Below are 26,652 nucleotides of genomic sequence, written 5' to 3' on the forward strand. Positions count from 1 at the left end.
TTCTGTTTCCCCCTGTGCACTGTGCTAGGGGTGGTCTTTGGGCTTTCATGCTGTATCTTTGTTCCTTGTTTAATATATCTGGTAAGGGTCCTGCCTAACCCCAGCTTACTTATCAATATATATATATATATATATATATATATATATATATATATATATATATATATATATATATATATATATAGAGAGAGAGAGAGAGAGAGAAGTGTAGCTACACATACGTGTAGTTAACTTAGCTACACCGACGGCTTAAAATACAGTGGGCCCCACATTGTTTGGGTGATGCAAACCATTCATTTGATGGGCCCTCACATAGATAGGGTGTGCCCAAAAATTCAGCTCCATAGGATCATCGCAACCCTACGATTTGTGGAGGCAAAAATGGACGTGTAAAAACCTTCACAAATCTGTCCATTTTTTGCCTCCACAGTTTGAAGGGTTGAGATCATCCAATGGAGCTGATTTTTTGGGCACACCCTATCAATGTGAGGTCCTATCAAATGAATGGTTTGGATCACCCAAATCATGTGGGCCAACTGTATTTTAAGCCGTCGGTGTAGCTAAGTTAGCTACACGTTGTGTAGCTTCACTTTACTCATAGGATCATCCTAACCATTCGAACTTTGGAGGCAAACAATGAACTAATTTGTGAAGGTTTAAAGACATCCATTTTACCTCCACAAATCGTAGGGTTGGGATGATCCTATGGATCTGATTTTTTGTGGACACCCTATCTATGTGAGGGCCTTAAAAATGAATGGTTTGGATCACCCAAACAATGTGGCCCCCACTGTATTTTAAGCTAGTGTGTAGAGAACTTATCTACACATATGTGTAGGAACCGTTTTCTCATATATATGTGGTATATATATGAGAAAACGGTTCCTACACATATGTGTAGATAAGTTCTCTACACACTAGCTTAAAATACAGTGGGGGCCACATTGTTTGGGTCATCCAAACCATTAATTTTTAAGGCCCTCACATAGATAGGGTGTCCACAAAAAATCAGATCCATAGGATCATCCTAACCATTCGAACTGTTGAGGCAAAATGAAACTGAAGCTACACCGCCGGTGTAGCTAACTTAGCTACACCGCCGGCTTAAAATACAATGGGCCCACATTGTTTTGGTGATCCAAACCATTCATTTGATTGGCCCTCACATAGATAGGGTGTCCACCAAAAATCAGCTCCATAGGATCATCCCAACCCTTCAAACTGTGGAGGCAAAAATGGACACAGTTTCATTTTTGATTAGCCCTCACAGCTTCATTTTTTATTGGTCCAACTTTCGGTTTTGGACCCAACCAAAATCTGGAATTTCGGTCTCAAACTTCTTATGAAATTTAAAACCATGGTTACGCCTCCTCTGTTTAAGTCTCAAGATAATAAAAAAATGGGGGAAATAGAAAAATTCATATAAATTTTTAAAAAAATGAAGAAGGAAAGCAGAAACAAAAAAATTACAAATATGCGTTAAAAACAAAAGGAACCAAGAATAGTTTAAGGGAGATGGGGTTTTTGGTTTCAACATTACAAGTGTTAATGAGTGTTTGGGGAATAGTTGGGGTTTCTCAGGTTATCTTTTTGCTATTTATTAGGGATTGCTGATGCTCTCATGCTCTCTCCACTCCTACAGACTCAAGTCTCGGCGGTAAGAAATGGCCTTACATAACATGGACGACATCTACGGACATTCTCAATGAGACACGTGTTTTGTTTCAAACCGTTGATCTGATAGATCATCATCTTGTGGTTCATAAATACTTGGTTGTTAATAAAAGACGATCAGCGGACTGCCTATTAGCGTGTTCAAATGAAAATAAGGGGGTTGAAAGACGTTCGAAACCACTTCCATCTAGGGGTGTAAATGGATATTCAGAAATTCGATTACCGTCCGCATCCGAATCCGTTTCAAGCGGATATTATCCGAATCCGTTTATGAGATATCCGGCTCTTAGCGGATGCGAATCTGGTAAATGGTATATCCGATCCGTTTAACATCCAAATCCGAGAAGTAAATCCTTTTTATTTATTATTAATAATATCATTAATATTTATTTTTAGTAATGACACACTATCTTTTGTTTCTATAAGAAAAGTGAATATTCTTTTTAGAAAAAATAAAATAAAAACAAAAATAGCTCAAACCCATTCCATCAAAATAACCCAAACCCATTCCATCATATAGAAAAAAAAAAAAAAAAAAAAAAACCCAAAGACCACTACCAACACTATCATCCATCCCCATCTCCTTCCTTTGTCTCTCTCTCTGCCTTTGTTTTAAAAGGAAGAAGAGGATCTCATATATTTTAGGATTTGAGAGTTAATTTTGTAAAGAGAATGTAGAGGTCTAGTTTTAGGGTTTGGAAAATTCATTCGAGTAAGTAGGAGAAAAAAGATAAAGTGCTGCAATAAAATGTTCGAATTTACCGGATAAACGGATACAGATAATATCCGAATTCGAACAATATCCGACGGATACGAATTCGGTAATAGATATTAAATATCCGTCGAATCCGAATTCGGATAGTGTATACTGTAATAGAATTCGGATATAGCCATATCCGCTCCGAATTCGATCCGTTTACACCCCTACTTTCATCCCAACGTTCGGAGTGTATTTATGATGACCCTCTTACCCCACAAAGGAGTGGCCCAGGGAAGAAGAAGGGGGCGAATATATCTTTTCTCATTTTCCTAAAGGGAAGCCGGAAGTGATATACCCGCCCTTTTTTTTACTTGGGACACCCGCCTCTTGTGTATCCATAACTGCAAAGGGAGGCTGATTTACTTCGCGCGGGAAGGACTCAACGACCCTGATTGCCACGTACACTCAAGTTGGCTGTCCCTGTAAAGAAAGGGGCAAACCTTTCATCCGCAGCGTCCCAATGTAAAGAAGCCAAAAAATGTCTCAATAGGATGATCCTAACCAATGATCTATGGAAGAGCCGTAGATAATAGAAACCTTTAGAAAGGAGAGTTAAGCTCAACATATGGATATGATTTTTTAGACACAGCCTATTTACATTGAGACCTAATAAACGAAGGTGGATGATATTTCCTCCCCTTTGACGAATAAAATCCTCCCCTCTCACGTTTTCTGAGAGAATGGTTCACTACTTGAGGAAAAATTCACCCCCTTTAAACGTTAAAAGGGGGGATTTTATCCGTCAAAGTCCGAGCGGACATCATTTAGACTATTCTTCTGCATGATTTGCTAGAGACCATCATAGAAGGCATTTCGTTGACCCGCTGTTGCATGAAAGTGCAGCCACAGAAGCTCAGATTTTGTCTTATTAATTTGATTCATCCTAGGTGGCTGCTCTCTCATGTGGATCGGAGGGTTAGAATCAACCAACGGAAATAATTTTGGGGCATAACCTATTTAGGCTATGGCCCATCTAATGGACGGTTTGGATAATCCTATGGTGCGGGCCATACCGTACTTTTTATAAAGTGCGGAGTGCCCTCATCAAAAAACAGTATTGCAGATAACATTCCCCAAAAAAATCTTAAAAAATACGGTAAAAAAACTCTTGCACATCTCCTACCCCCAACCAAACAACATCGGGGAGATTTGTTCACAATCTCCCTGTTGACTGATTTCCTTTTGATTTCCCTTTGACTTCTTCTTCTCTAAATCCCCCAAACATCTACCAGCATCCAAACAGAGCATAAAAGGAAAATTTCTAGGCGGTAGAATATCTTCGGTGGGCCAGACGAGGAAAATGACTATCTTATGAGATATAGTTAGAGCCAATGGAGCCGAGTCTAACATCGTCTTATCAGAACGTGCATCTGGTAATTTCTCTCGGTGAAAAACATTGAGACGAAACCCTAGCCCTAACCCTAGCTTTGTCAAAGCAATTCTCTATATAGCCATTGAGGCACAACACAAGCCATTAAACATATCCTCCAGCCTGTTATTTCACATCGCTTCTCTTTCTGTATGTGCCTCCTAAACCCTAGCCGTAACCCTAGCTTTATCAAAAGCGACTTCTCTTGCAACCAAGCTATCCCTCCTTCTCCGTTGTTCATCTCTAGGGTTTCCTTTCTTTAACCCTATTTCATTTTGGGTGTCTGTTTTTTGCCCTTTTTAATACAATTTCTTTCTATGTTTACATAGATATATATTTGTGCGGTGATGAAGCTATTGTGGACTAGAGTTTCTGATCTGGTCTCAACCAGTAGTTGAAGACAAACCCTTGGCTGTCTGAGCACTCCCTAATGACTTAATACTAAAAGCGAGGAATACCCATCCTCTATTTTAACTTTTTTTCAGAGGTGAACGGCCTCTAAATTTTTTGCCATGTTGTTTTTATCTCTTTTTCATTGTTAGTGTTTGTAATTTGGTTAGTTTTTGTTAGGGAAAATATTGGACCTGCGCCCATTACCAATTCTGGGGGATTTTCTGTTCCTCTTGGTATAATGGCTAGGGCGCTATACCAAATCATTGCTGTGGCTATCTTGATTCATGGCTTTTTCTCTCATGCCATTGATATCCGGGAAACACCACAGACATTCTTGCCTAGGTTACTAGTCCCATTATACAGAGAGTCCAACAGGGGAATGAAAGGGTTGCATCTATTAAAACAGTAATAATAAGATTATAAATCAAAAGGGTTGCATCTATTAATATTGGGTGGTGTTATTCATTGGTCTGGACAATTTTAGGGTTGATTTTCGACTTGAATAAATGGTGGAGGGAGTGTTGTAGAAGAGGCGCCCAAACTTGATTGAAACTTTTGATAGTGTTGTATTCCAATCAAGAATGCTTACTTAAACATGGAAAACTATTAATGAAGACTGAACAAAAGTGTGTAAATCTAGAGAATTGCTTTGAAACCAAAAAATTTACTTAGGAAGAATTTTGAATTTGTGTGGATCCTCAAATGAGGTATCTGCTTTTTGTTTTGGCTATGGTCCTGGATACCAAATTAGGGTAAGAGAACGCAGTCTTTGCCTTGAATATGTAGTTTGCCCTGGCCATTGTGTATCACTTGTTTGTTGGACTGAACATTCCTAGCAATGCCAATAGGCATACGTTTGATGATACACAAGTCCATTCGAAGTGTGTTTAGTTTATGGTCATGGCAATGATCTCAGGAGGAAGGGACGAAGGGCTAGTGAAATTTGAAACCCAAATTGGATGAGTGATAGCTAGAGATGGATTTCATGTGCTTGTTGATGTGAAAATTTTGGCTATTGATTGTCGAGCCTTCACGTTCACTGATCATCAGGCACAAAATGAAGAAAATTTGAGTTGAGAATGAAAACACATTGTGAGACAGGCTTTACAGAATATGACCTGGAAGAGATGAACAATGAAAATTAATATAACACCCAGCAAAATAATCCATTACAAACTGATGTTTGCACCAGTCCACCATCGACCGGATTTGTTTCGACAAGGGAAAGTGCTGAAGAGAGAAAGAGAGATTGAGTGAGGGCACAATTCCCAAGAAATTCAAGAAAAAATCTACCTCTTTTTATGGATTTTAGCTTGAAGTTTCACTGATTTCAAATGCCATATTGGCAACCAAACAAAGAATTTTGCTAATGTGGCACCCAAATGCCAATAAAAATCCTCCCTAGCTTTTGTGCAACCAAACACACCTGTCATCAGGTAGAAAAACTAATTAAATCAGAAACCCTAATTAAATTTGCTAGAGGATCCTTTTAAAGCAAATTAAATGAAGACACAATCTGCTAAAAAGTGAGGCTGTTCTCTCCTACAAAAGTGAGCTGCTAACTGTCTTTCCACGAAATTGCCTACGAAATCCGTCACATAGCAGTGTTTAGGAACAAAATAATGGGCATGACTCAGATTAGTGAAATTTGGTTAATTGTGAGAGCTCATTTTGCAACTTGATATTGACTTCTTTTGCAAACACATCATACTAGTAGTTCTTTTTTTTTTAAAGCAAAACCCCTTCTTTTTAATTGATTGATGGTGTCTGTATAAATAAATTTAGGGCAATGACATTTTTTACCCAGTTTCTTACCATGCCTCTCCTAAAGTTTCTTTGTTTTAAATGAGAGGAGCGCCCATACATTTGTTCTTAAGTAGGGCTGCAACCCGAGCCGGGTAAAACCCGACCCGCATCGACCCGACCCGAAAATAACCTGGGTTGGGTTCAGGTTTCATGGGTTTCGGGTCGAGCTGGGTTGAGCATCCAAAAGCCCCCATGAATCTCGGGTCGAGCCGGGTTTGAAGGGGCCCGACCCGACCCGACCCGAGTTACATAAGTTATAGTATGTACTTTTTTTTTCTATTGTTAGTTAAAAGTTAAAAGTGAAAACCCACGCACCCACTGTTCTAGTATGTGAGTGTAATTTCTGCTTCTATGAGTTGAGCTGATTCAAGTGTTTGATTCGGCATTGTTTGATTGTAATTACAACATTGTTTGATTACAGCATTGTTTGATTCAAGTGTAATGTGAGTGTAATTACATCATTGTTTGATTCAAGTGTAATGTGAGTGTAATTTCTGCTTCTATGAGTTGAGTTGCTTTGCCAAACAAGAGTTTTCCTTAAAAAATTGCGTCAACGTGAAAAAACCCGACCCGACCCGACCCGAGATTTATCATGGGTAGGGCCGGGTTTGGGAATCGTGGGTTTTCCGAAAAAAAACCCGACCCGAGATTTATCATGGGTAGGGCCGGGTTTGGGAATCGTGGGTTTTCCGAAAAAAAACCAGACCCGACCCGGCCCGAGATATTTCTCGGGTAGGGTTGGGTTCTCCAAAACCCGACCCGCCCGACCTGAGTTGCAGCCCTATTCTTAAGTACACTCGCACATAAATCACGTAGACATGGAAGAACATAGGCAAAGAAAGGTAGAAGTGGGGTGTTCTATCTTCTATGTTGCTGGTGGTGACACAATGATTAGAGTCATAGAGTACAAGAAGCTGTATAGAAACATGGGTAAAAAAGCTAGAAACCCCCAAAAGGATTCTAGAGGAGCTGCTAGATGTGACCAATTGTGTATTATTACACGTAATGAATATTCTTTTGTTCTTTTGTTTATAAATGGGTAAGTGGCTTTTATCGTTATACTTTCATTGTAATGAGGCCAGTTTTAGACGCAAGGTTCTATGTCCTCTTGTAATTATTTCCTAATAATAAAATATGAGGTGCCACCCCTAGCTCCTAGATAAATTTCGGGTTAAAAAAACTGGGATAAAAACTTGTCTATCCAAAGGTTGTGGTGGAGGTGATGAGGAAATCGTTCCTCTGAGGAACCAACGAAAAAACTGGGGAAGGAAGCGTGGACCAGCAAGACTGAATTGTCGAGTATTAACAGAACCAGAATGGAATTTTAAGTAAGATTAACTTTGAGGAGGAAGGTTTTTTTTTTTTCTCTTTTTCAAAGTCCAAAGGATGATGAGAAAACAGTGAGGAAAAATATCATTCCCGTCAATTTATACCCCGTACAACCATTTCCCGTCAAATTTTTAATAAGCTTAACTATATTTGACCGTCAACATTATATATAATTTGCTCTTATATTAATTGAGATTAGTGACAGACCGAAATATACGGATCTAAGCACTTGTGATCATGGACAGAAGCCGCGTTCAAAGAGATATTCCTCTACTCCTCACAGAAAGAGCCAAGGCGATTTGCATAATTTAGTACTTCTACATATTGACCAGCTCAATTTTCAAAGTTACAAGCTGGTGAAAATTATGCCTAGCACATGAGGACTCGGGGTACGAGTTTGGATCTAAATAAACAAAAGTATTCTTCCGTGTTTCAGATATTTACTTGATTCTTCATAAAATAAGTAATTGATAGTCCCAGGTTTCAAAATATAGAGTGACCGTTGAAGCATTAGCAATTAGCTAGTCCAACCCTCCTATTAAATCACTTTTTAAATACATGGGTCCATCGTTCACTCACCCGAGATTACTCAATGAGAACTCTTTTCACTCGCCCTGATTAATAAAAATTGACCGTGCCAGTAATTGACTCAAGACGCAAACATGTTTTTCTTTGCTAGCTAATGTTAGAGAATTGAAGTTTTTTCACCTTTTAATCTCAGCCTTTTACTAAAAAGTGAAGGGCTGATTTTTATTCAATGGAGCTCGGGCGCAAGGGATCTTAGATCCCCTCTACATGCGCATAACATTAATCTCATTCAGTAAAACATCTTTTTTCTTATGGAAAGTATTTTAGTTGGGTGTAACTATCATTTGATGTATGAAAGAACAACCAAGGGCATTTGCACATTTACACACCTTCTAATTACATAATTACATGCAGCTCATTGCGTTTAAATTACAGATTTCAACACCTAGGATTCCGAGAAACATAGTAGAAATGAAGCAATATACAACCCATATTTTCTAAAGACGTATAACTAAAGGATTTCCATGACTTCCTTTCATATAAGTGTTGTTTAGTTAGCAGAGGACAGAAGCTTCTCTAATGGCAGCTCTGCTCTGTGCTTATTTGTCTTTAGCTTTATTAGTACACACCACTCTAGCTCTCGAAATCCACTTCTACAACAATTCATGTCCCCAAGCAGAGATTGTGGTAAGAAGTGTGGTAAAACAGAATTTCGAAAAAGATCCATCAATCCCAAGTGGCTTACTTCGTATGCATTTCCATGACTGTTTCGTCAGAGTAAGCTTCTTCTTGTTTAAATATCACTATCTTTTACATACTGTTGTAGTGCAGAATGTCTATACAAATGGGTATTTTCTATCTAAATAACTTTTGAATTTTTATGGGTTTAGTAGTTTAGATTTTAGTTCTTACTGCTTAATCAGAGTAATGAGTTTTTTTTTTCTTGAAAGGGAGGGTTTTGATTTGTTGATAATGATTCTCTTGTAGGGTTGTGATGGTTCCATTCTTATAGACAGTACTGATAACAATGTAGCAGAGAAGGAGGCACCTCCTAATCTAACTCTCAGAGGATTTGAGATCATTGATGAGATCAAAGCTGAGTTGGAGAAGGAATGCAAAGGAATTGTTTCATGTGCAGATATATTGGCATTGGCAGCAAGGGATGGGGTGGCCTTATCTGGAGGAAAATCTTATGCACTACCTACTGGAAGAAGAGATGGGACTATTTCTAATATTTCAGAGGTTCATCTTCCTAGTCCCTCATTCTCTGTTACCGCCGCTCAGAGTGCTTTTCAAACCATTAATCTCACTTTGAATGATCTCACTACATTACTAGGTAAGTAGGATCTTATATGAATTTATAAACTGCCCTTAGGATCCCTTTCTTTCAATGTAAAATGGGTCTAAAAATTTGTTTTACGCCCATTTTATGTCGAAAGAAACAGAGCATTAGAGGAAAAATGGAAGAGCCTTAAAGCCAAAACTGCTTCGTAGAAAGACTATTTCGTATATTCTATGAATCCATCCTTTATCCTTCCTTTTGCATTTATTTCTTGGATATTATTACAAGGAAATGCATTAACATAATTGTACGTCTTTTTCAATTGGAATTTGGTAGTTATAGTCTAATACATATTTTCAGGAGCACACACCATTGGATTTGCTCATTGTGGCTTCTTCATCGATCGACTGTACAACTTTGAGGGCACTGGTTTCGCAGATCCTGATATGAACCCAGGTACACTGAGTAGCCTCAGACACAAGTGCCCGATACCCATTACACCGATCGTCAACGTAACCCAAGACTCAAAAGTTTTCATCGATCAGACAACTGACACACCTTTTACTCTGGACAACTCATTTTATAATAGTTTATTCAATGGAAGTGTAGTTTTTCAGTTGGATCAAGAACTGGCTTTTACTGATTCCACCAGCACTTTGGCAGTAAGTTATGCAAACAATCCCAGATCTTTTAGACGGAATTTCGCGAAGTCCATGATCAAATTGGGCAATGTGGTTGTTCTAACAGGACAACAAGGCGAGATTAGGCAGAATTGCAGAAAAGTAAATTAGAGGAATCACTGAACAAAAGCTTTCTTTTTAGCATTTTTAAAGTTCACAATCGATGTCAGAAATGAAAATTCATTGGTAACTATTTTCCTTTCTTCATATTCTTGGCTCTTAAAATCCATGTTCTTGTATGGATTCATCTAGATTTTAAAGGGCAAAGTCCCACATGAAGAGATTCATTCAGAATAAATCATTACCTGTTTTATTATGACAATTCATGGCTCTATGGAACCAAAACCAAATAACAAACATTAAGATCTTATAAAAGCAGAACTCACTGAAATAGAACCCAAAATTTAACTATTCACCACAGCACAGTGCTTCCTGATCTGACCTACTGTTCCTGTCTTAACTGCAATTCTACCCATCTTCTCCATGGATAATGCAAACTCCGTGTAGAAATTTGCAAGGGGGGCATTGAGGAGCCCAGTGATAAAAGATTTTGCAGTTGTGACTGTGGTCAGAGCTACATCAGACTGGAATAAACCTCGTCTTTTCAGTAAAAGTTTGTAGTAGCCAAGATCAAAGGTCCTGAAGCTCCCCGGATCCATTTCAACGAACGTGATGTTATCATTAGGAGTTTTGCACTTGTTCTTCTTAAGATTTGCGGCATACTCACTGTCTAGAGAGGGGTCCTCATCACCTTTTCCTGTGAAATTATACAGTCTGTTGCTGAATGAACTACAGTGAGAGATCCCGATCGTGTGGGCTCCTGTTGTAATCAAAGAAGGTTATGGTCCATAGAGAATATTTACAAAAGGGATCCGTGAGAAGTTGTTGTTTATATCTTACCAGATAACAAAATCAGATCATTAGCGTTGAGTCCTACATTAGCAAAACTTGTTTGCAGAGAACTGAAATTGAAAGTTGGACGAGGGATATCGTTTAAGGCTTCAGTAGCATTCGATATTATCCCGTCTCTACGTCCTGTCGGAACCTTCCAAGAGGGTCCTCCCTGTTTCTCCATAGGAAGAAATAAATGAAATGAGTTTGCCAAAACATTAACTACAAAGAAACAGAAAAAGAAAAAGAGTGATTAGAAGTTTATTATTGGATTCTTACTGTCACTACAATTGCATCTCTTGCAACCAAAGCAATAATATCTGCGCATGAAACTACGCCCGGACACTCAGCTTCTACTACGCTCTTCACGCTGTCAATGAAGCCATAGCCTCTTAATGTCAGATTTGGACCTGAATCCTTCTCTGCTGTGTTATTTGAAGTGGAGTTTATGAGAATCGACCCATCGCACCCCTGAAAATGAAAGTAAAAATGAAAAAAAAAAAAAAAAAACCCTTAATTTCTTACTTAAACCCAACAAACAATCATCTTTAACTTTCAAACTTTGAAAAAAATCATATGAAACAGAGGATACTGGCCTCCACAAAACAGTCATGGAAATGCATTCTCAGAAGCGGGGCAGCCAAAGATGGGGCATTTGGGATGTGCTTCTTCACAAAGTCTAGTACAATCGTCTCTGCCTTTGGGCAGCTCTGTTCATAAAAACCCAGTTTGAGTTGAGCTTGAGCAAAATCCAAGAGACCAAAAACTCCAAGGATGATAAAGCCAACATAATTCATCTTTCCCATTGTTTCTAAAATGAACAAAACCTCCCTTTAACAGTCTCTCCTCTGAAGAAAAGCATACTATTGAGGAAGATTTATAGCCCTTAGTCCTTACATCATTTGAAGAGGCCATGTTGTAAGGGAGCTACTGAACCTTTTTCAATCAAGCAAGCTACCATGTGCTTCACTTATCCATATTGGTATTTTTTATCCTTTGTTATGTTTCTTGAGCGCGGATTAGTTAAATTTTGCCTCGTATAGGACACACATGGGAAGATTTGAATACTTGTGGGATTGATTTAGTGGGTGAAGACTGATTCCATGCAGACATCCTACTTTTTTCATGGGCCTTTAGAAAATTATACGGGGTACATGGTTTGTTGAATTTCTTGCCTACCACCAATTAGAAATCATTTAATGTTCTACTAACTCTTGTTTTTTTTTATTTTGTAATGAAAAACACTGTGGGATGATTCACGAGTGGGTTGTCTCATTGCAGTAAATATGGTGTCCCCCACTTTTTGTCCGATCCAAACAATCCATCTGTTAGTCTCTAAAATGGGTTTTTAATGCCCCAAATATCACATTAACCATATAATCCTAATCTCCGGAAAAACACTTTTATATTGTTTTTATCATCTGTATTCACAATTTTCTTTTTTTAAGGTGCTGAGAGGTAGACTTTTTCCCTTTTTTAAGTAGAGTCGGGTGGTTGTCTCTCTGTTGCATGTAACCACACACAATGTATGCACCACATGCACCAATGCGCACAAGAAAAGGCTACTTTATGTGCTTGCCAGCAATTAAACAACACAATTTCGGATGTCTTTCATAATAGCATAGGTCAGATTTTAAGTATGATTGGGTTAATCAAAATAAGTATATGCAGTGGAACCTTCTAATCTTCTATCCTTGTTTGGATTGCAAGAAAAATAGTTCTTGCAAAACAATTTTTCATAGGTAAACTTTTTCATTTGATTATGGCATATTTGGGGGAATATCATTATACATTGAAGGTCCATCTGAAAAAAAGTTGAAGGGCGTGGGTTAAAGTTTACTATTTTCAGTTGTAATCAAACAATGTGAAGTCAGAAAATTCTGGAAAAGCTTTTCTCTTCCAGAAAATTCTAGCAATCCTAACAGGGCTCTAGGCATAAAGGTTGGTTGCAACATTGAAATCATGGGTCCCATCCTATACGTAAGGGTTGCAGCATTGAGATCATGATTTGATGGCCTTGAATTAGTCATAGGTAACAGGGAAAACCGTGTGCATGCAACAGTATGATGTAAAGAAAGGAAGAACAAAAAATGGTTTCCTAACATCTAAAAGAATATTTCTTGTCATAGCTCATATCCTTTTTGAACCAAACCACGGAGAGAGAGAGAGAGAGAGTCACTCTCACAATCCAAGGTAAAAGATTATTTTAGGTAATTTATCGGTCTCAGTGAACGTGTATGTGAAATCGAGACCGTTGATCTTACAGGGTCTCATTGGGAGACCCACATACATCAATGAGACCCACATACATCCCATGCGTTGGATAATTGATGACTAAAATTAACAATTAAGCTTTCCTTGGTGGAACTCTAAGGGGACGTTTGGATACGCGAATTTTAGAATCTTGGATTTCCACAAAATTGTAGATGGGAGACAAGAGAAGAAAGAGACCAGACGTCGTTTTCTGATTTCTCGCCCTTCTTTCCGATAGCAAGAGAGCCGGAGATTATCCCATGTTTCCAAGTTTTAGAAATCTCACTATAGAAGAGGGATTTCTTAAACTTAAACCTAGATTTCTTACTTAAAATCCAAAAAAATGCTGTCATGACTCAGGACAGCATAAAGCAGCTAGATCATGAACCCTCTTTTAGATTGTTTTTCAAACTAAAACCTGGATTCTAAAATCCGTGTATCTAAACGGCCCCTAATTGATGTTTGAATGATCAAGGGCCTAGGATCATCCTATCAAGTTATTCTCAACGGCATTTAGGTGGATATCGGATTGTCATTCGGATCAATGGATCTCACAAAGGACGCAGAAGTAGGACCCAGTAGGCGTGTTTCAGTCGCTTCTGCCACAGACATCATCTACTAGTGACAACATGCCAACCGTACTTCAGTTGACCTCTTCTCCATAGATGAGCCTAGCCCCATGATCCATGAAGCCTTGTACAGGGTTTCGCAAAAAACAATCTAAGTGAACCATTGATTTTTGTCATATGCATCGAAGGTTTATTCGGCATAGACACCTCATGGTGGCCTACTAGATTTACATTCAATTACACATACGTGTCCTGGCGTGGGACCCTAAGATTCGATTCTCCACCTAGATCATTCTCTAAGACGAATTTATTTATGACATAGGGGCATGCCCTTAATTTTAAGGTTGAATCCAGGCCATGCCTTGAAAAATTAACAGGCCATGCCTTGAAAATTATCTGCATTAGATGGTCCTTACCACTGAACTTGTAATTTGTAAAATGGAGTCCAAAAGTAAGAAGGCAATCGTGCAAAATTCTCAAGAAATTGGAGGATTAGAATTGTCCAATGTAGATCTTCGGTATAATGTATGCCCAAACAGATGAACTTGTCATGATCACCTTTTGAAGATTCCTCTTTATATGTGGGCATGTGTTAAGAACATGCCTCTTTATTTAGAGCTAGCAGGTATTCATTTAAGTCACTTGAATTGAGCTTTCAACCTCATACTGTTCAGACATTTGAGTACTTTTATACGACCGACCTGAGATTTAAATATCTCGTTTTTAGTGAGGGAAGAAGAGTATAAAGGGGAATAGGGTTAGGTAAGGGGACAGGTCATTTGAGAAGGAGATTCTCAGATTAGCTGTGACTGCTTTACCTCTTACTATTGTCTTCATCTATGCACTTGTTCTAAAACTTTAATATTAGCTTATTATAAATTTATTTTTAACGTTATCTTTCTTACCCACTAACAGAATTAATACGTGTGGTAGCGTTGGAAGAGTGGTTTGGACTTGAGGTCATTTCAAATTCCAACTACACTACCTCGTGGGTCTTATGTATATGGTACGTGGAAATGAATTTTAATATTAGAATTCAAAAGTACAAGTGAGTACCACCTATTCAATGATCTGAGCCATTCATCGAACGGCTCCATTATTATTGAGCATCCCAAAATCAGACGACTTTCTTGCATTTTATTTCTTAACCATGCATTTAAATTTTAGAGGGCACAAACTTTGGATTAGGATTTTTTTGTTCTGCAAGATTTTTTTTTATTCTTGGCCCATTCATAGTGGGCCCAACAGGTGAAAGGCTTGAACCATATATCAAGTGGTCCAATTTTGATATTTTCACATGACATTACCACTTATACTGCTTCTAGGGATGTGAATGGACACACGGTCCGATGGACCCTCCTACCAGGATCCATTGACACATTTTGGATCTCAATCATAGGATGTAAGCCCAATGGTTCCCACCTTGGCAATCTTCTCATGTTTTGATGATTCCAAAAATAAGTTGATTTGTGTTGTATTTCTAATGTGTTTGATGTTTCAAGTGCATGTATAGGAAATCAAGCTATCAAACACAAAAGTCAAAGAAGCATGGATCAAGGCTTGAATTATCTTCAAGATCAAATGAGCCAAAGAGAAGAAGAAGTCTTGAACCAACCATGAATACCATGTGAAGCCAAATGAATGAAGAAATAATTCATGGTGACAATGAAGACTTGAAGCGATTGGGAAAATCGAGTGTTTGTCCAGTCTTAGAATGTAAAAGTCAAATCCTTAGCTTAGGACCTATGAGAATACCAATGAGCACTTAACAAGGCTTAAACATACTCTATTAGGGTCCTAAAAGATGATAAATATCTTGGGACAAGCCTTAGAGAACACACCCAAAAGATAGATATCATTGGCACTTGCTTAGTAATTCATTTAGTGACCATAAACCTTAATTTGATAATAATTGGTTCAAAAAAAAAATTAATATTTTTTAAAATACTTTTAACAGATAGATCTCCTTCTTCTAATGTCCGTAGTGTACAAGAACATCGAAATTCGATAAGAAACAAAGGAGATATGAATTTTACAAGTTAGCCGCTGAAATCTGGAAACTAGTTATGGAATTCCGTTGAGGCTTCTGGTCCAAAATAAAAAAGTCATAACGGCTAGCTCGGAACTCCGTCCATAGCTTTCGTACTAGCTGTTGGGAGCCCTATAATGGCTAGTTTTGGTCTCCCTTGCCTATTTTAAGGCCTCTAATCTTTCTAAACTTAATTCTAACACTCCCTAAGCCTCATTTGAATACATATTGAGTTAAAGAACATACTTAAGCCTCTCTTGATTCAAAGACAAGGATTAGACTAGGAGCTTTCATTGTATATCTTCTACATCAAGATTGTAACTCTTTTAGAGTAATTTTTGCTTTCTTTCTTTCTTCATCAAAGATTACAATTGGACGAGTGTTCGGAGACACATAGCCTTCTCTCCGTGGTGGGGATCGCCACCAAGGTTAAAGCGGTTGATTGTATTTTTTGCACCGATCTTCGTCGAAGTTAAGAAGATCAAATAATGAAATAGTGAAGCCATCAACCTATTTTGTTGGTGGAGTGGAGTAGGCCTCGTGGGTTTGAGAACCGAACCACTTTAAATCTTTGGTGCACTTCTTCTAACTCTCTCTTATATTTCTTGCACTTAGATTTATCTTTCTTGGTTTACTTTTTTAATTGATCTTCTAAGTTCAATTTGGGCTAAAATTGATTTGTTGTTTTAAAAAGGGTAAAAGTTTTTTAGACTCCCAATTCACTCTTGGGTTTCCACCATCATACTTGGGTCTAACATTGCATTCTCATAGGATCTGAAATTATTTCCAATCGAATCAAGACAAGTAACAAAAGGCCGTGGGACAGTCCTGAATCTGAATTTATTTTACTATATTATGAAAATACCCTCCATTTGTTTATAACATTAAGTATTACTTTACGGGTATATTAGTAAAGAGAAAAGAGTTTCTACTCTACAGAGTAGGCAACATATCTACTCTGTCGGCCCAAAATACAGGGGCCCACATTTTTTGGATGATTCAAACAATTCAATTAATATGCCCTGACATTGATAGGGTGTGCCCAAAAAATCAGCTCCATAGGATCATCCTAACCCTTTGATTTGTGGAGGTTAAAAATGGTCAGATTTGTGGAGGTTTATACCCATCCATTTTAACCTCCACAAATCGAAGGGTTGGGATGATCCTATGGATCTGATTTTTTTGTCACACTCTGTCTATGTTAGGGCCCATCAAATGAATGGTTTGCATCACCCAAACAAGGTGGGCCCCCACTGTATTTGGGGCCGACGGAGCAGATAACTCATCTACTTTATAGAGTAAGACACTCTTTTCTCTTTAGTAAATTAGGCATATAGTTTTTTTTTCAAATGATTCCTATTTTTGGAAAACCTTGGAAAAAAAACTTTTCACTTTCTCCCTCCTCTCTCTTTTTCTTTAAATATTTTTCTTTCTTTTCTTTCTCACTCTCCTCTTTGGTTTCCTTTTTCAGCTAGGTGTTCCTCCTTGTTTTTATTCTAAATATGACTCGAGTCATGTGCGTGGTTGTGTATACATATGTGGGCCTTGTCAGGAGTGAGGTAGAACTCACTTTTAAAAGCTAGCCATTAAGGGGAGGGTGCCCAAGTCCTTACAACCCCATCCATATCCAATTACTTTTCCGATGTGGGATCTTTTTAAATGTTTGCGTGGAACCCCCAACAATTTTCCCTCCACGTGGAACCAACGTGGATAATCTCGCCCTTCCACTGGATCGGGAAACATTACCTATGTGGGTAGTAGGCAATTTCACATTATTCGCCGTAACCACCATCCGACTCCCTTTGTATTCAGCCTTTATCGTAAACTTCTGCTCATCTCCGGTCATGTGTTTCGAACATCCCAAATCAACTATTCAATCTATAGAATAGTATATCCGGTCACCTTTGTTTGTGTCCATCGAACTAGCGACATCGACAACCTCTGTAGTCGTAAGAGTAACTTCACACACATCAGCTTGCTCTTATGTTATGGAGAGAAAAGAACTCCACTCCTCATCGCTTTCAACTTTCTGGGGATCTTCAGATGTTGCAGAGTTACCTTCATCGTTTTTATTCTTTGGTGCACGACAATCTCTAGCAAAGTGGCCCGGCTTGCCATAATTGTAGTAAATTCATATTTGTCCCGAGTTCCGAGTTTGTTTCTTAGAACCACTACCGCTTGAGGCGCCCCCTTGATCAGAACTTTCTTTCCTTTGATCTTATCTGGCGTTCACCTTCTGAAACTTCCTTCCTCGGCCAGAGAAGAGAACCTCACCGTTCTCCTTTATTGTGAATCCAGCCATCTGCTTGGCTAGACTCTCTTGATTTAGCAAGAGACTCTTTAATTCAAGTAACGTTGGTTGAGTTAGCCATTCCTTGGATTTCCATGATGAAACTATTGTACTCGAGTTTCAATTCTTGGATTATAATCATCTACATTCGCATATTCGGAATTCTGGAATCTTCTTCGAGTTGCGATATTTCTTGACAGATCTTCTTCACCATTTTGAAATATTCGAGAATCATCATATTCCCTTGAGATGTGGATGTTTGTTTTTTTAAAACAAAGTGACAAAGACATCCCATGCTTCCTTCGGAGTCTTAGCCTCTCAAATATAACTGAGAAAATCTCTCCAAATGGTAGCCTTCAACACGAACATGGCTTTACCGACTTTTATCTTCCACTTCCCCTAAACCTCTGCGGTTTCAACACCTTCTTTAGGAGAAGTGGTTTTCAAACCATTCACTGTATCCAATAAATCTTGCCCTTGGAGATACGATTCTATGCAAGATTTCCAATATTGATAATTTGTGTTGTTTAGCTTCTCAATCATATTGATCGAATTGGTGAAATCTATCTTCTTGATTGAGCTTCCGACGATTGAAGATATTAAATAATTAATAAAAATCTAGATTTTTGGGTGAAATCCCATAAATTTCAGAGAAAATTTCCGGATAAGCGAAATTTCGGTCAAAATAAACTACCGTTTCAGGTATGTGTCATTTCGGTTTCGGTCTCTGCCGAAACCCGAAATTTCGGATTTCAGTCGAAATTTAAAACCATGTGTGGCACAATATGAAGAAGGGCTGTTGGGACCAACACATAACACAGCTGTGTCTGCCTTGCAGGTCTCATAAACCTGAATGCTTTAAGATGACCAAAATTAAACAAAAATTAAAGAGAAAAATGAGTAAGAAGAGGGACAAACTAAAGAGAGAGAAGCAAATGAAAAGCAAAAGAACTCTTATTCCATGATTGCCAGTGATAAATGAATACATATAGATTAAAAAACAAACAAAATGATAAATGAATACATGACACAACCGACTCTACACCATTTAGTAGAGAATCAGCCTTTGCCTTTATTTTAACAAATTCCCTGGAGAAAACCAAAAGCACCAAACCACACAACAAAATCTATCTTTGATGTGATGAAGCTACACCCATTTGAAAAACTAGCTGTTGACCAAAGCACAATTCTTTCTAATCTCACCAGCACTTCCTGTTAAGACTTCAATGTTACCCATTTTCACCATGGACACTCCAAAGTCCTTAAAGAAACTAGGGTGCAAGGACTTGAGCTGAGTTTCTATGTAAGTTTTAGTCACAGTGTCGTTGAGTAGGGAAGCATCGGAATGAAAGAGCCCCCTCCTTTGTGTCACAATCTTGTAGTAATGTGTATCAAATATTTTGGAGCTCCCTGGGTCCATCTGGACGAATGTAGTAACATCGGTCGGTGGACATAGCTCCTTCAACCTAATTGCATAGTTGGGATCCAACGATGGATCAGTGTCGCCCTTCCCAGAGAAGTTGTAGAGGCGGCTACTAAAGGAAAGGCAGTGACCGATCCCAATGGTGTGAGCACCTACATAAGAAGGAGCCATAGTTTAGTATCATTTCTTTTCTTCTATTTAATTATTGTTTAGGCTCCGCTTCTTTCGACGTAAAAATGGATGTAAATTGGGTTGAGCCTGTAGCTCAACAGTTGGGTTTGTTTCTCAACCTTGAGGTCGCAGGTTCGTTCCCAGCTTACCTATAAAAAAAATGGATGGAAAATTTGTTTTATAAAACGATTTTTACATCCATTTTTACGTCGAAAGAAACGGAGCCTTCGTAAAAAAGTGTCTACTATACCTGATAGGACTACTAGATCCTTTTCATCTAGACCCTTCTTGTTGAAAGATGCTTTCAAGGCGCTTATGTCAAAAAATGGAGGTGGTAGATTCGCCAAGGCCTCCGAGGCTAACGAAACACGCCCATCTCTACGTCCAGTAGGGACTTCCCAATACGGTCCGTTGATCTGTACCATATATATTAAACTTATGGTTTAGTTGTTGGTCAAAAATTAAAAAGGGAACCCAGGCATCGCAGGTATTGTGGCATTTTTAGGATTTGTTTGGGCGACATTATCTACTCTTTTTCAAGACCTGTTGGAAGGGTTGATTCCTTATAATCCAAGGTCTGAGCGCTCCACCGGGGATTTTCCATCTTCATAAACTAGATGGAAAGGAGCCTAGAAGTACAAAGTCATTCATCCAACACTGTGTTGTGGGTCAAAAGGATTAACATCTGTCCGTCGAAATTCGCCAATCTATTGGATGGGATAGAGATCTTTACATGCAAGACACTCTCTTTTTTCTCATACCTAGAAGTGCCAACGATTTGGCAAATTGCCTTGTTAAGTTGGAACTTTCTGGAGCTTACTTGTATATGGGCATTTGTAATAATCTTTCATTTAATAAGGGAAATGTTATCAGCACTACTGTATTTTGATGAGGGCACTCCTCACTTTATTAAAAGTACGATATGGGCCGCACCATAGGATGATCCAAACCATCCATTAGATGGGCCACAGTGTAAATAGGTTGTTCCCCAAAAATCATTTCCAAAACCTAACCCTCTGATCTATAGACGGTTAGACCGACCCTCTAACATCAGATCAGAGGGTTAGGATCAACCTATGAAAATGATTTTTGGGGCAACAACCTATTTAGGCTGTGGCCCATCTAATGGACGGTTTGGATCATCCTATGGTGCGTTCCATATATACCGTTCTTTTAATAAAGTAAGGAGTGCCCTCATCAAAATATAGTAGTGCTGATAACATTTTCCTTTAATAAATGTTAGGGCAATGATATTTTCACTCCCCCTATGTTACACATGCGCCTCCGTTATTATGTGATTTGATGTCAAAAAGCATTAAAGTTGCTCACTTTTCACGTCAAATCATGTTATAAGGAGGCTCATGTGTAATCAAGGGGGAGTGAAAATATCATCTTTTTAAAAAAATAAAAAAAACTAGGTAAGGAGGGGGAGAAGATCTCTTACCAAAAGTACTGCATCCCTAGCTACCAAAGCTAGGATATCTGCACAAGAGACGATCCCAGGACACACATTCTCCACTGCAGCCTTCACAGCATCAATGACTTGAAATCCACGTAGGGTTTGATTTGGGATTGAATCTTTCTCAGCTTGAGTGGTACTAGTAGAATTTAAGAGCACGGAACCATCGCAACCCTGTAGTTAACAAATAATTAACATGTATAAATTATACATTCCATCTTAAAATCATTGATCCCCTATGAAGAATGCTAAACTAATAAATACATTTAAGGACATACCCTTACGAAACAATCATGGAAATGCAACCTTAACAATGAAGGAGCAAGAGAAGGCGCTCGCCAGATAAAGTGAGCTACAGTTTTTATAACTGTAGGCTCTAAATCACGACATTTATTTTTGTAGAACCCAACTTGCAATCCTTGAGAATTTGTGTACTCTAGGAGGAGAAGTACAGCAAACAATTGGAGCAAGAACTTCAAAGGGAGCCCCATGTTCATAACAGAATGCTAATTTGACTCTGAACGCTGAAATGGTATAGGGCTTGGGCCTAGTTATATAGTTGAGCCTAGACTTTGAACTTTTGAGGGAAAAGCTGGCATTTCATGGAACTGAGATGCATGATGCATGATGTTTATCAAATTGAGTTTTTTAAATATGGAGAGGTATATTTCTTGAGACAGAAGGGTTGACTTGGGTGCTTTGGATGGAATATTGTGACATGTTTTGCTTCATCTCTTTCAGTTCTGTTAGTTGTATCCTGAAAGTTGGTGGATAGAACCGAAATTTAAGGTTAAAAAAATAGAATATTAAAGAGGATGAAGTTTATTTGATGGCTCTCCACATGCCAAAAAAACAAATGAAAAATAAGAGACTAGAACAACTCAGAGAGACATAATTAAATATGGGATTTACTAGGGACCATCCAACTAGACGTTTCACGGGCCGGTTGTTGCATGAGAGGGCAGCCACATAGGACTAATGAATTGAATTAGACAAAACATGAGCCTACGTGGCTGCTCTGTCATGCAACAGCCGGTCCGCGAAATGCGTTTTATGATGGTCCCTATCAAACTCCATAAATATATCTTTGTTTGATTGGAGGGTTAGAGAAAAAAGGCCTGTTGCAGGCCTGGGGCGGACCTCCAAAATTTTATATGTGACAAGTCCGGGTTAGCAGATGCATTAAAGAAAAGAAATAATTACAAACGAGAATAACAGGCTCCAGAGGAATCCATTAATGATGGGCAAGGTTCACATCATTTGTTTTGCTAAATGAATTCTTTGTTTACTTTGCATAGAATTTCAAGAACCCAACTTGCATTAAACATAGCTCATTGACTTGTACACCTTAAAACATTAACCTATACAGTCGTGGAGATTGTGATCTTTTCAAAATTGATATCAAATGCTACGACCAAACACACTATAGTATTTGTTATGGTTATGGGATTTGTTTTGAAAACCTAGATCTAGGACTAAGAGAAATCAAACAAGCACGCACAAGACTACAAGAATTTATTTGGCTAGTACTAAGACAAAGGCAATCAGAGAGCTTCTACTGTGTGACGATTACAACGCATATGGTATTATGCTCTGCAACCAAACCTTACATAAAATCCCAACCCTAATCTTAATACAAAATCTTCACTTGAATATGAACGAATATGATTTTTATACTAGACAAATACTCCAATTCTATGCTTTGGACCCCTAGCTGGCATTACGAAGTGTTTGATATGGTCTATAACTAAGGGCTTATGTGAAATTTATCGGGTGCTTGAAAGTAAACGCATTACAAATTCATTTGTAGGTCGGCACGATTGTCTTTGGGAGGTCTAACCACACAACTATTTACATCACTCATGGTCAAACCAGTGTATGTGGTAGAAACAAGGAGCATATTAATATGGTGCATCTAAGCCGGACCATTTCACTTTAAATAATGTTACAATTTATTTATGTGAATATGAGTGCATAACAACTTGCCGTTGAAGAAAAAAACTCTACTCGGAAAAGATAGAGATATCTCACCCGCTCTTTTCTTTTTTTAAGAGCTGTTTGGGAATTGTAATAGCTTTTTACAGCCAGCTTAATAATGAGATTTTAAAGATTTTAAAAGGTGTAAGTCCTTATAGTCGATTATTATTTTACAAAAAAGTACTGTACGACTTACAACACAGGATGATTCAAATCCTCCATTTGATGGGCCACAACTTAAGTAAGTTGTGCCCAAAAATCATTTCCATAGGATAATCCTAGCTGCCTGGTCTATAGAGGAACAACATATTTAACAGGGGTGCAACTCGGATCGGGTTGGGTCAGGTTGAGGCCAACCCGACCCAACCCGAATTGCAATTTCCTCAACCCGACCCAACCCGATTTCCAATTTGGGTTGGGTTGGGTTGGGTCGGGTTGACCCGCCATCATGCACATGTTTTTTTTGTGGGCCCCACTTTTTTTTCTTCTTGATCCGTCCATTTCCACCATAGCAGCCCCCATTTTTAACATCAGCCATCATTCTCTCTTGGATACCAAACCCGCTTCAAAACCCACTATGATTTCCATCAATCTCTCTCTCTTCCTAGATCTAAAGAGGGTTTTGATTTTCTCTCCCATTTCCAAACAAGAGGGGGGGAATAAACCAGAAAAAAAAAACGATATAGAAGAGAGAGAGAGAGCTTACTTGCAACTCTGCAAGGAGGGGAGAGGCAGAGAGCGTCGGCGGCATCGATGGAGGAGTAACAAGTTAAAAAGAGAGAGAGCTTACGTTTTTGTTTTTGGTTCTTAGGGTTAGGATTTTTTTAACCTCTTATACATATATGTTTTATTTTTAGGTAATTAGGAAATAGTAATTACAAAATAGTAACATACGGGAAAGATAGAAACTAGAAAATAGTTACGGGAAAGATGGAAGATAATCCGAAATTTTCAAATTGGAATATTCACTCGTTTGCCGTTTAACTTTTAAAATTTTATACATATGGGAATACTTGTCGGGTTTCGGGTCGGGTCGGGTTGCCCGACACCCCAACCCGATTTCCAATTCGGCTTGTTTTTTCTCAACCCAACCCAACCCGATTTTTAAAAAACCTTAATCCGACCCAACCCAAATTCGGATTCAACCTGTTGGGTTCGGGTTGAACCCGACCCGAGTTGCACCCCTAACATATTATGTAAACGTATGTAGATCAAAGGGCTGGGATCATCCTATGAGAATGATTTTAGGGACTCAACATATCTACGTTGTGGCCCATAAAATAGACGGTTTGGATCATCTTATGGTGTAAGCCATACATTACTTTTTGAAAAATACAAGACTATTGGGCTTACACAACATATCCCATTATCAAAACATGGTAGTGCAATATCAGAACCCTTATATTGTAATACTAGAGATCCAAGGCAGGGCCCACAGAAGGAACATATGCTATCAATCCAATGCAGGGCTCTGGAATGCAATATAACCTCTTCACGTACCCACGGTTTTAAATTTCCGTTTCAGTCCCGGTTTCGGACCCCATCGAAATCGAAATTTTGACCAAAATTTTGAAATTTCGGTTGAAATCTGGCGAAACAATAAAAAAATTTATTTTATTCCATACCAAATTTCTGTCGAAATTTCAGTAAAATATTAAATTAATTAAAAAAACAGGTTTTTGGGTGAAATTTCAGAATTTCAGACGAAATTATATCATTTCGGGTTTTTGTGATTTTGGTTTCGGTCCCGACCAAGGTTTTAAATTTTGACCGAAATTTCGGGTTTCGGTAGAGACCGAAACCGAAATTGGGTAAAGTCGAAACGTTACAAAATTTCCATCGAAAATTTTCCCCCAAAATTTGGGAATATCTCCAAAAAATAAGTTTTTATTGATTATTTAATATTATCCTGAAATTTCAGCTAGTCAAAATTTGGTACCGTCTTAAATATTGCTTTATTTAATTTCGATTGCTGAAGCTGAAATTTCGGTTTCGGTGGGGACCCTATAGCCCAACCCGAGGTAGCAATCCCTCAATGCTAGCCCGGCCCGACCTTAGCCTCAGGGTCCAGAGGGTCACTACAAACCCAAACCGCCTCTATATCTCTAACCCTATCCCAACCGGTCTAACTTGTCTTGTTCAAATTGGGTTGGGTTGGGTTGGGTTGGGTTGAGTCAGGTTGGCAAATATACACAAAGAGTACAAAAAGAAATTAACCCTAGATTTTGAAAATCGGGATAAAATTACAGGCAGGGGTCAGGTTTCTGAAGGTCTCCACCATAACACAACTCGGAATTAAATAATGTTGGTTTTTTCCAACCCTAAACCAACCCAAGCCGAAATCAGGTTGAACCCATTGACTTTGGATTGAGCCCAACCCAAGTTGCACCGCTACATTAAATACTTATATATGTCATATACCCCTCTCCATGTCTATTAAACACTTCTCTCTTTTTTTTTGCATTTTATGAAGGGATTCGCTAGGTCCATCGCAGAAGGCATCTCGCTGTTGGTATGTCGCATGTCAGACAAGACCAGCCACCTCGTGAATGAAGACAATAACTTATGTATCCATTCACCAGGTGGCTGGCGTGCGACAGACGAGCTACTAAATGCCTCTTGCAATGGACCCTAGCAATACCCTTTTATTTAAGACTTCCAATAGGAACAGAAAATGGACATGATATCAGCACACCCAATCTTTGTTATAAGCACGGTCCTAGCGTCTTTTAGTAATTGAAGAGCTGTGAGGCCTTACACCGTATAATTTCTCGCAAAAAGGTTACTACAGTTCTCAGAAAGCTCTCACAAGCCAATTAAAAAAGGAAAAAAAAAAAAACACAAGCTAGAAACGTGCTAATAACAAAATATGGTTGTGGTCGTATCATTTCCCAAAGAAAATTGATACCTTAATTCCTCTTTTCACAAAAAACAGAAAAAGGGGGTCATGCGTAGATATGCTTGGGCCATGGAACAATCCAGTACATATTTTACTAAGCCAATCAGTGCATATGGATAAAGTGTCTCTTGCTGTAGTTGCAACTAGCAAGTCCAAGACATGTGACACTCTCCTTCCTCGTGTCTCCTGCCTTTGATTACTAAGGTTTGTAATATGGCGCCCCCTGGCATATGAATCAGTTTGTATAGATGGTGGGCTCCACACCACAAAAAAATATGTGTAAAATAGGAGTGCAACTCGGGTCGGGTCGGGTCGGGTCGGGTCGGGTTGAGGCCAACCCGAACCCGACCCGAGCAACCATTTGGTCAACCCGACCCAACCCAAGGAACCCTTTTTGCCAACGCAACCCGAAATTTTTAGCTAAAAAAATTATTAAAAAAGTCGGGTTCACTCGGGTAGGGTTGCCCAAGCCCTCAACCCGAACCCAACCCGAACTCTACCCGGGTTGAGAAAACCCAACACGAACCTGAACTCGACCCGACCCAAATTTTTCCCGGGTACCCGTCAGGTTCGGGTTGAGCCCGGCCAAGTTGCACCCACTGTAAAATGGTGGGACATCCCATCCATGCTATGCATGGGTATAGAGTGATGGGCCCATCATATCAAAACATGTTTCAAATGATGGGCTCCGTATGCTCTTATCAAAAAGGGGAAATTATATGATGAAAGGCATCCAACAACAGCCCACATTTTGAGAAGTCGGTGTTGGATCAAATATCAAGGGCGATACGTCCACAGTACCACGTGTTTATACACCCTCTCATCATATAATTTCTCATTTCTCATGAACACTACAAAAATTTTGTTTCT

The 26,652-nt window shown here is 38.7% G+C and overlaps 2 protein-coding genes, 2 non-coding genes and 1 pseudogene across 5 annotated transcripts; 3 read left to right on the top strand and 2 right to left on the bottom strand.

Moving 5' to 3' along the window:
* The first annotated feature begins 4,138 nt into the window (after positions 1 to 4,138).
* LOC143885686 (small nucleolar RNA Z157/R69/R10) lies at positions 4,139 to 4,228 on the top strand. Its single transcript, XR_013253551.1, has one exon. It is a non-coding gene; the product is annotated as a small nucleolar RNA Z157/R69/R10 (small nucleolar RNA).
* A 170-nt stretch (positions 4,229 to 4,398) lies between these two features.
* Positions 4,399 to 4,530, top strand: LOC143885699 (small nucleolar RNA snoR80). The gene has a single exon (XR_013253563.1). It is a non-coding gene; the product is annotated as a small nucleolar RNA snoR80 (small nucleolar RNA).
* Positions 4,531 to 8,438: 3,908 nt separating this feature from the next.
* LOC143882473 (peroxidase 57 pseudogene) lies at positions 8,439 to 9,944 on the top strand (annotated as a pseudogene). Its single transcript, XR_013252246.1, has 3 exons — positions 8,439 to 8,636; positions 8,847 to 9,195; positions 9,502 to 9,944. The product of XR_013252246.1 is annotated as a peroxidase 57 pseudogene (transcript).
* Positions 9,945 to 10,108: 164 nt separating this feature from the next.
* LOC143884042 (peroxidase 3-like) lies at positions 10,109 to 11,622 on the bottom strand. Its single transcript, XM_077387396.1, has 4 exons — positions 11,309 to 11,622; positions 10,992 to 11,183; positions 10,722 to 10,884; positions 10,109 to 10,641 (listed from the first exon to the last, which is right to left on the bottom strand). The coding sequence occupies exons 1-4, from the start codon at positions 11,516 to 11,518 to the stop codon at positions 10,226 to 10,228; spliced, it is 981 nt and encodes a 326-aa protein (XP_077243511.1). The 5' UTR covers positions 11,519 to 11,622; the 3' UTR covers positions 10,109 to 10,225.
* Positions 11,623 to 19,018: 7,396 nt separating this feature from the next.
* Positions 19,019 to 23,634, bottom strand: LOC143882474 (peroxidase 27-like). Its single transcript, XM_077385951.1, has 5 exons — positions 23,554 to 23,634; positions 21,185 to 21,373; positions 20,892 to 21,080; positions 19,698 to 19,863; positions 19,019 to 19,428 (listed from the first exon to the last, which is right to left on the bottom strand). Exons 1-5 carry the CDS (start codon positions 23,632 to 23,634, stop codon positions 19,019 to 19,021), a joined length of 1,035 nt encoding a protein of 344 aa, XP_077242066.1.
* Between the last annotated feature and the right edge of the window lie 3,018 nt (positions 23,635 to 26,652).

The sequence above is a fragment of the Tasmannia lanceolata genome, unplaced genomic scaffold (assembly GCF_043159265.1).
Source record: "Tasmannia lanceolata isolate RefF3 unplaced genomic scaffold, GAP_Taslan_0.1 ptg000008l, whole genome shotgun sequence".
NCBI classification, from domain to species: Eukaryota; Viridiplantae; Streptophyta; class Magnoliopsida; order Canellales; family Winteraceae; genus Tasmannia; species Tasmannia lanceolata.

What these genes read in the sequence shown, in the direction of transcription:
- LOC143882474 (XM_077385951.1), bottom strand. Translation starts at nt 23,634, where the DNA reads ATGCCGCCGACGCTCTCTGCCTCTCCCCTCCTTGCAGAGTTGCAAGTA. An exon ending in TCCATGATTGTTTCGTAAGG is followed by an intron (nt 21,081 to 21,184) that starts GTATGTCCTTAA and finishes TGTTAACTACAG; the next exon opens with GGTTGCGATGGTTCCGTGCT. An exon ending in CTAGGGATGCAGTACTTTTG is followed by an intron (nt 19,864 to 20,891) that starts GTAAGAGATCTT and finishes TATATGGTACAG; the next exon opens with ATCAACGGACCGTATTGGGA.
- LOC143884042 (XM_077387396.1), bottom strand. Translation starts at nt 11,518, where the DNA reads ATGGGAAAGATGAATTATGTTGGCTTTATCATCCTTGGAGTTTTTGGT. An exon ending in GAGATGCAATTGTAGTGACA is followed by an intron (nt 10,885 to 10,991) that starts GTAAGAATCCAA and finishes ATGGAGAAACAG; the next exon opens with GGAGGACCCTCTTGGAAGGT. An exon ending in TGATCTGATTTTGTTATCTG is followed by an intron (nt 10,642 to 10,721) that starts GTAAGATATAAA and finishes TGATTACAACAG; the next exon opens with GAGCCCACACGATCGGGATC.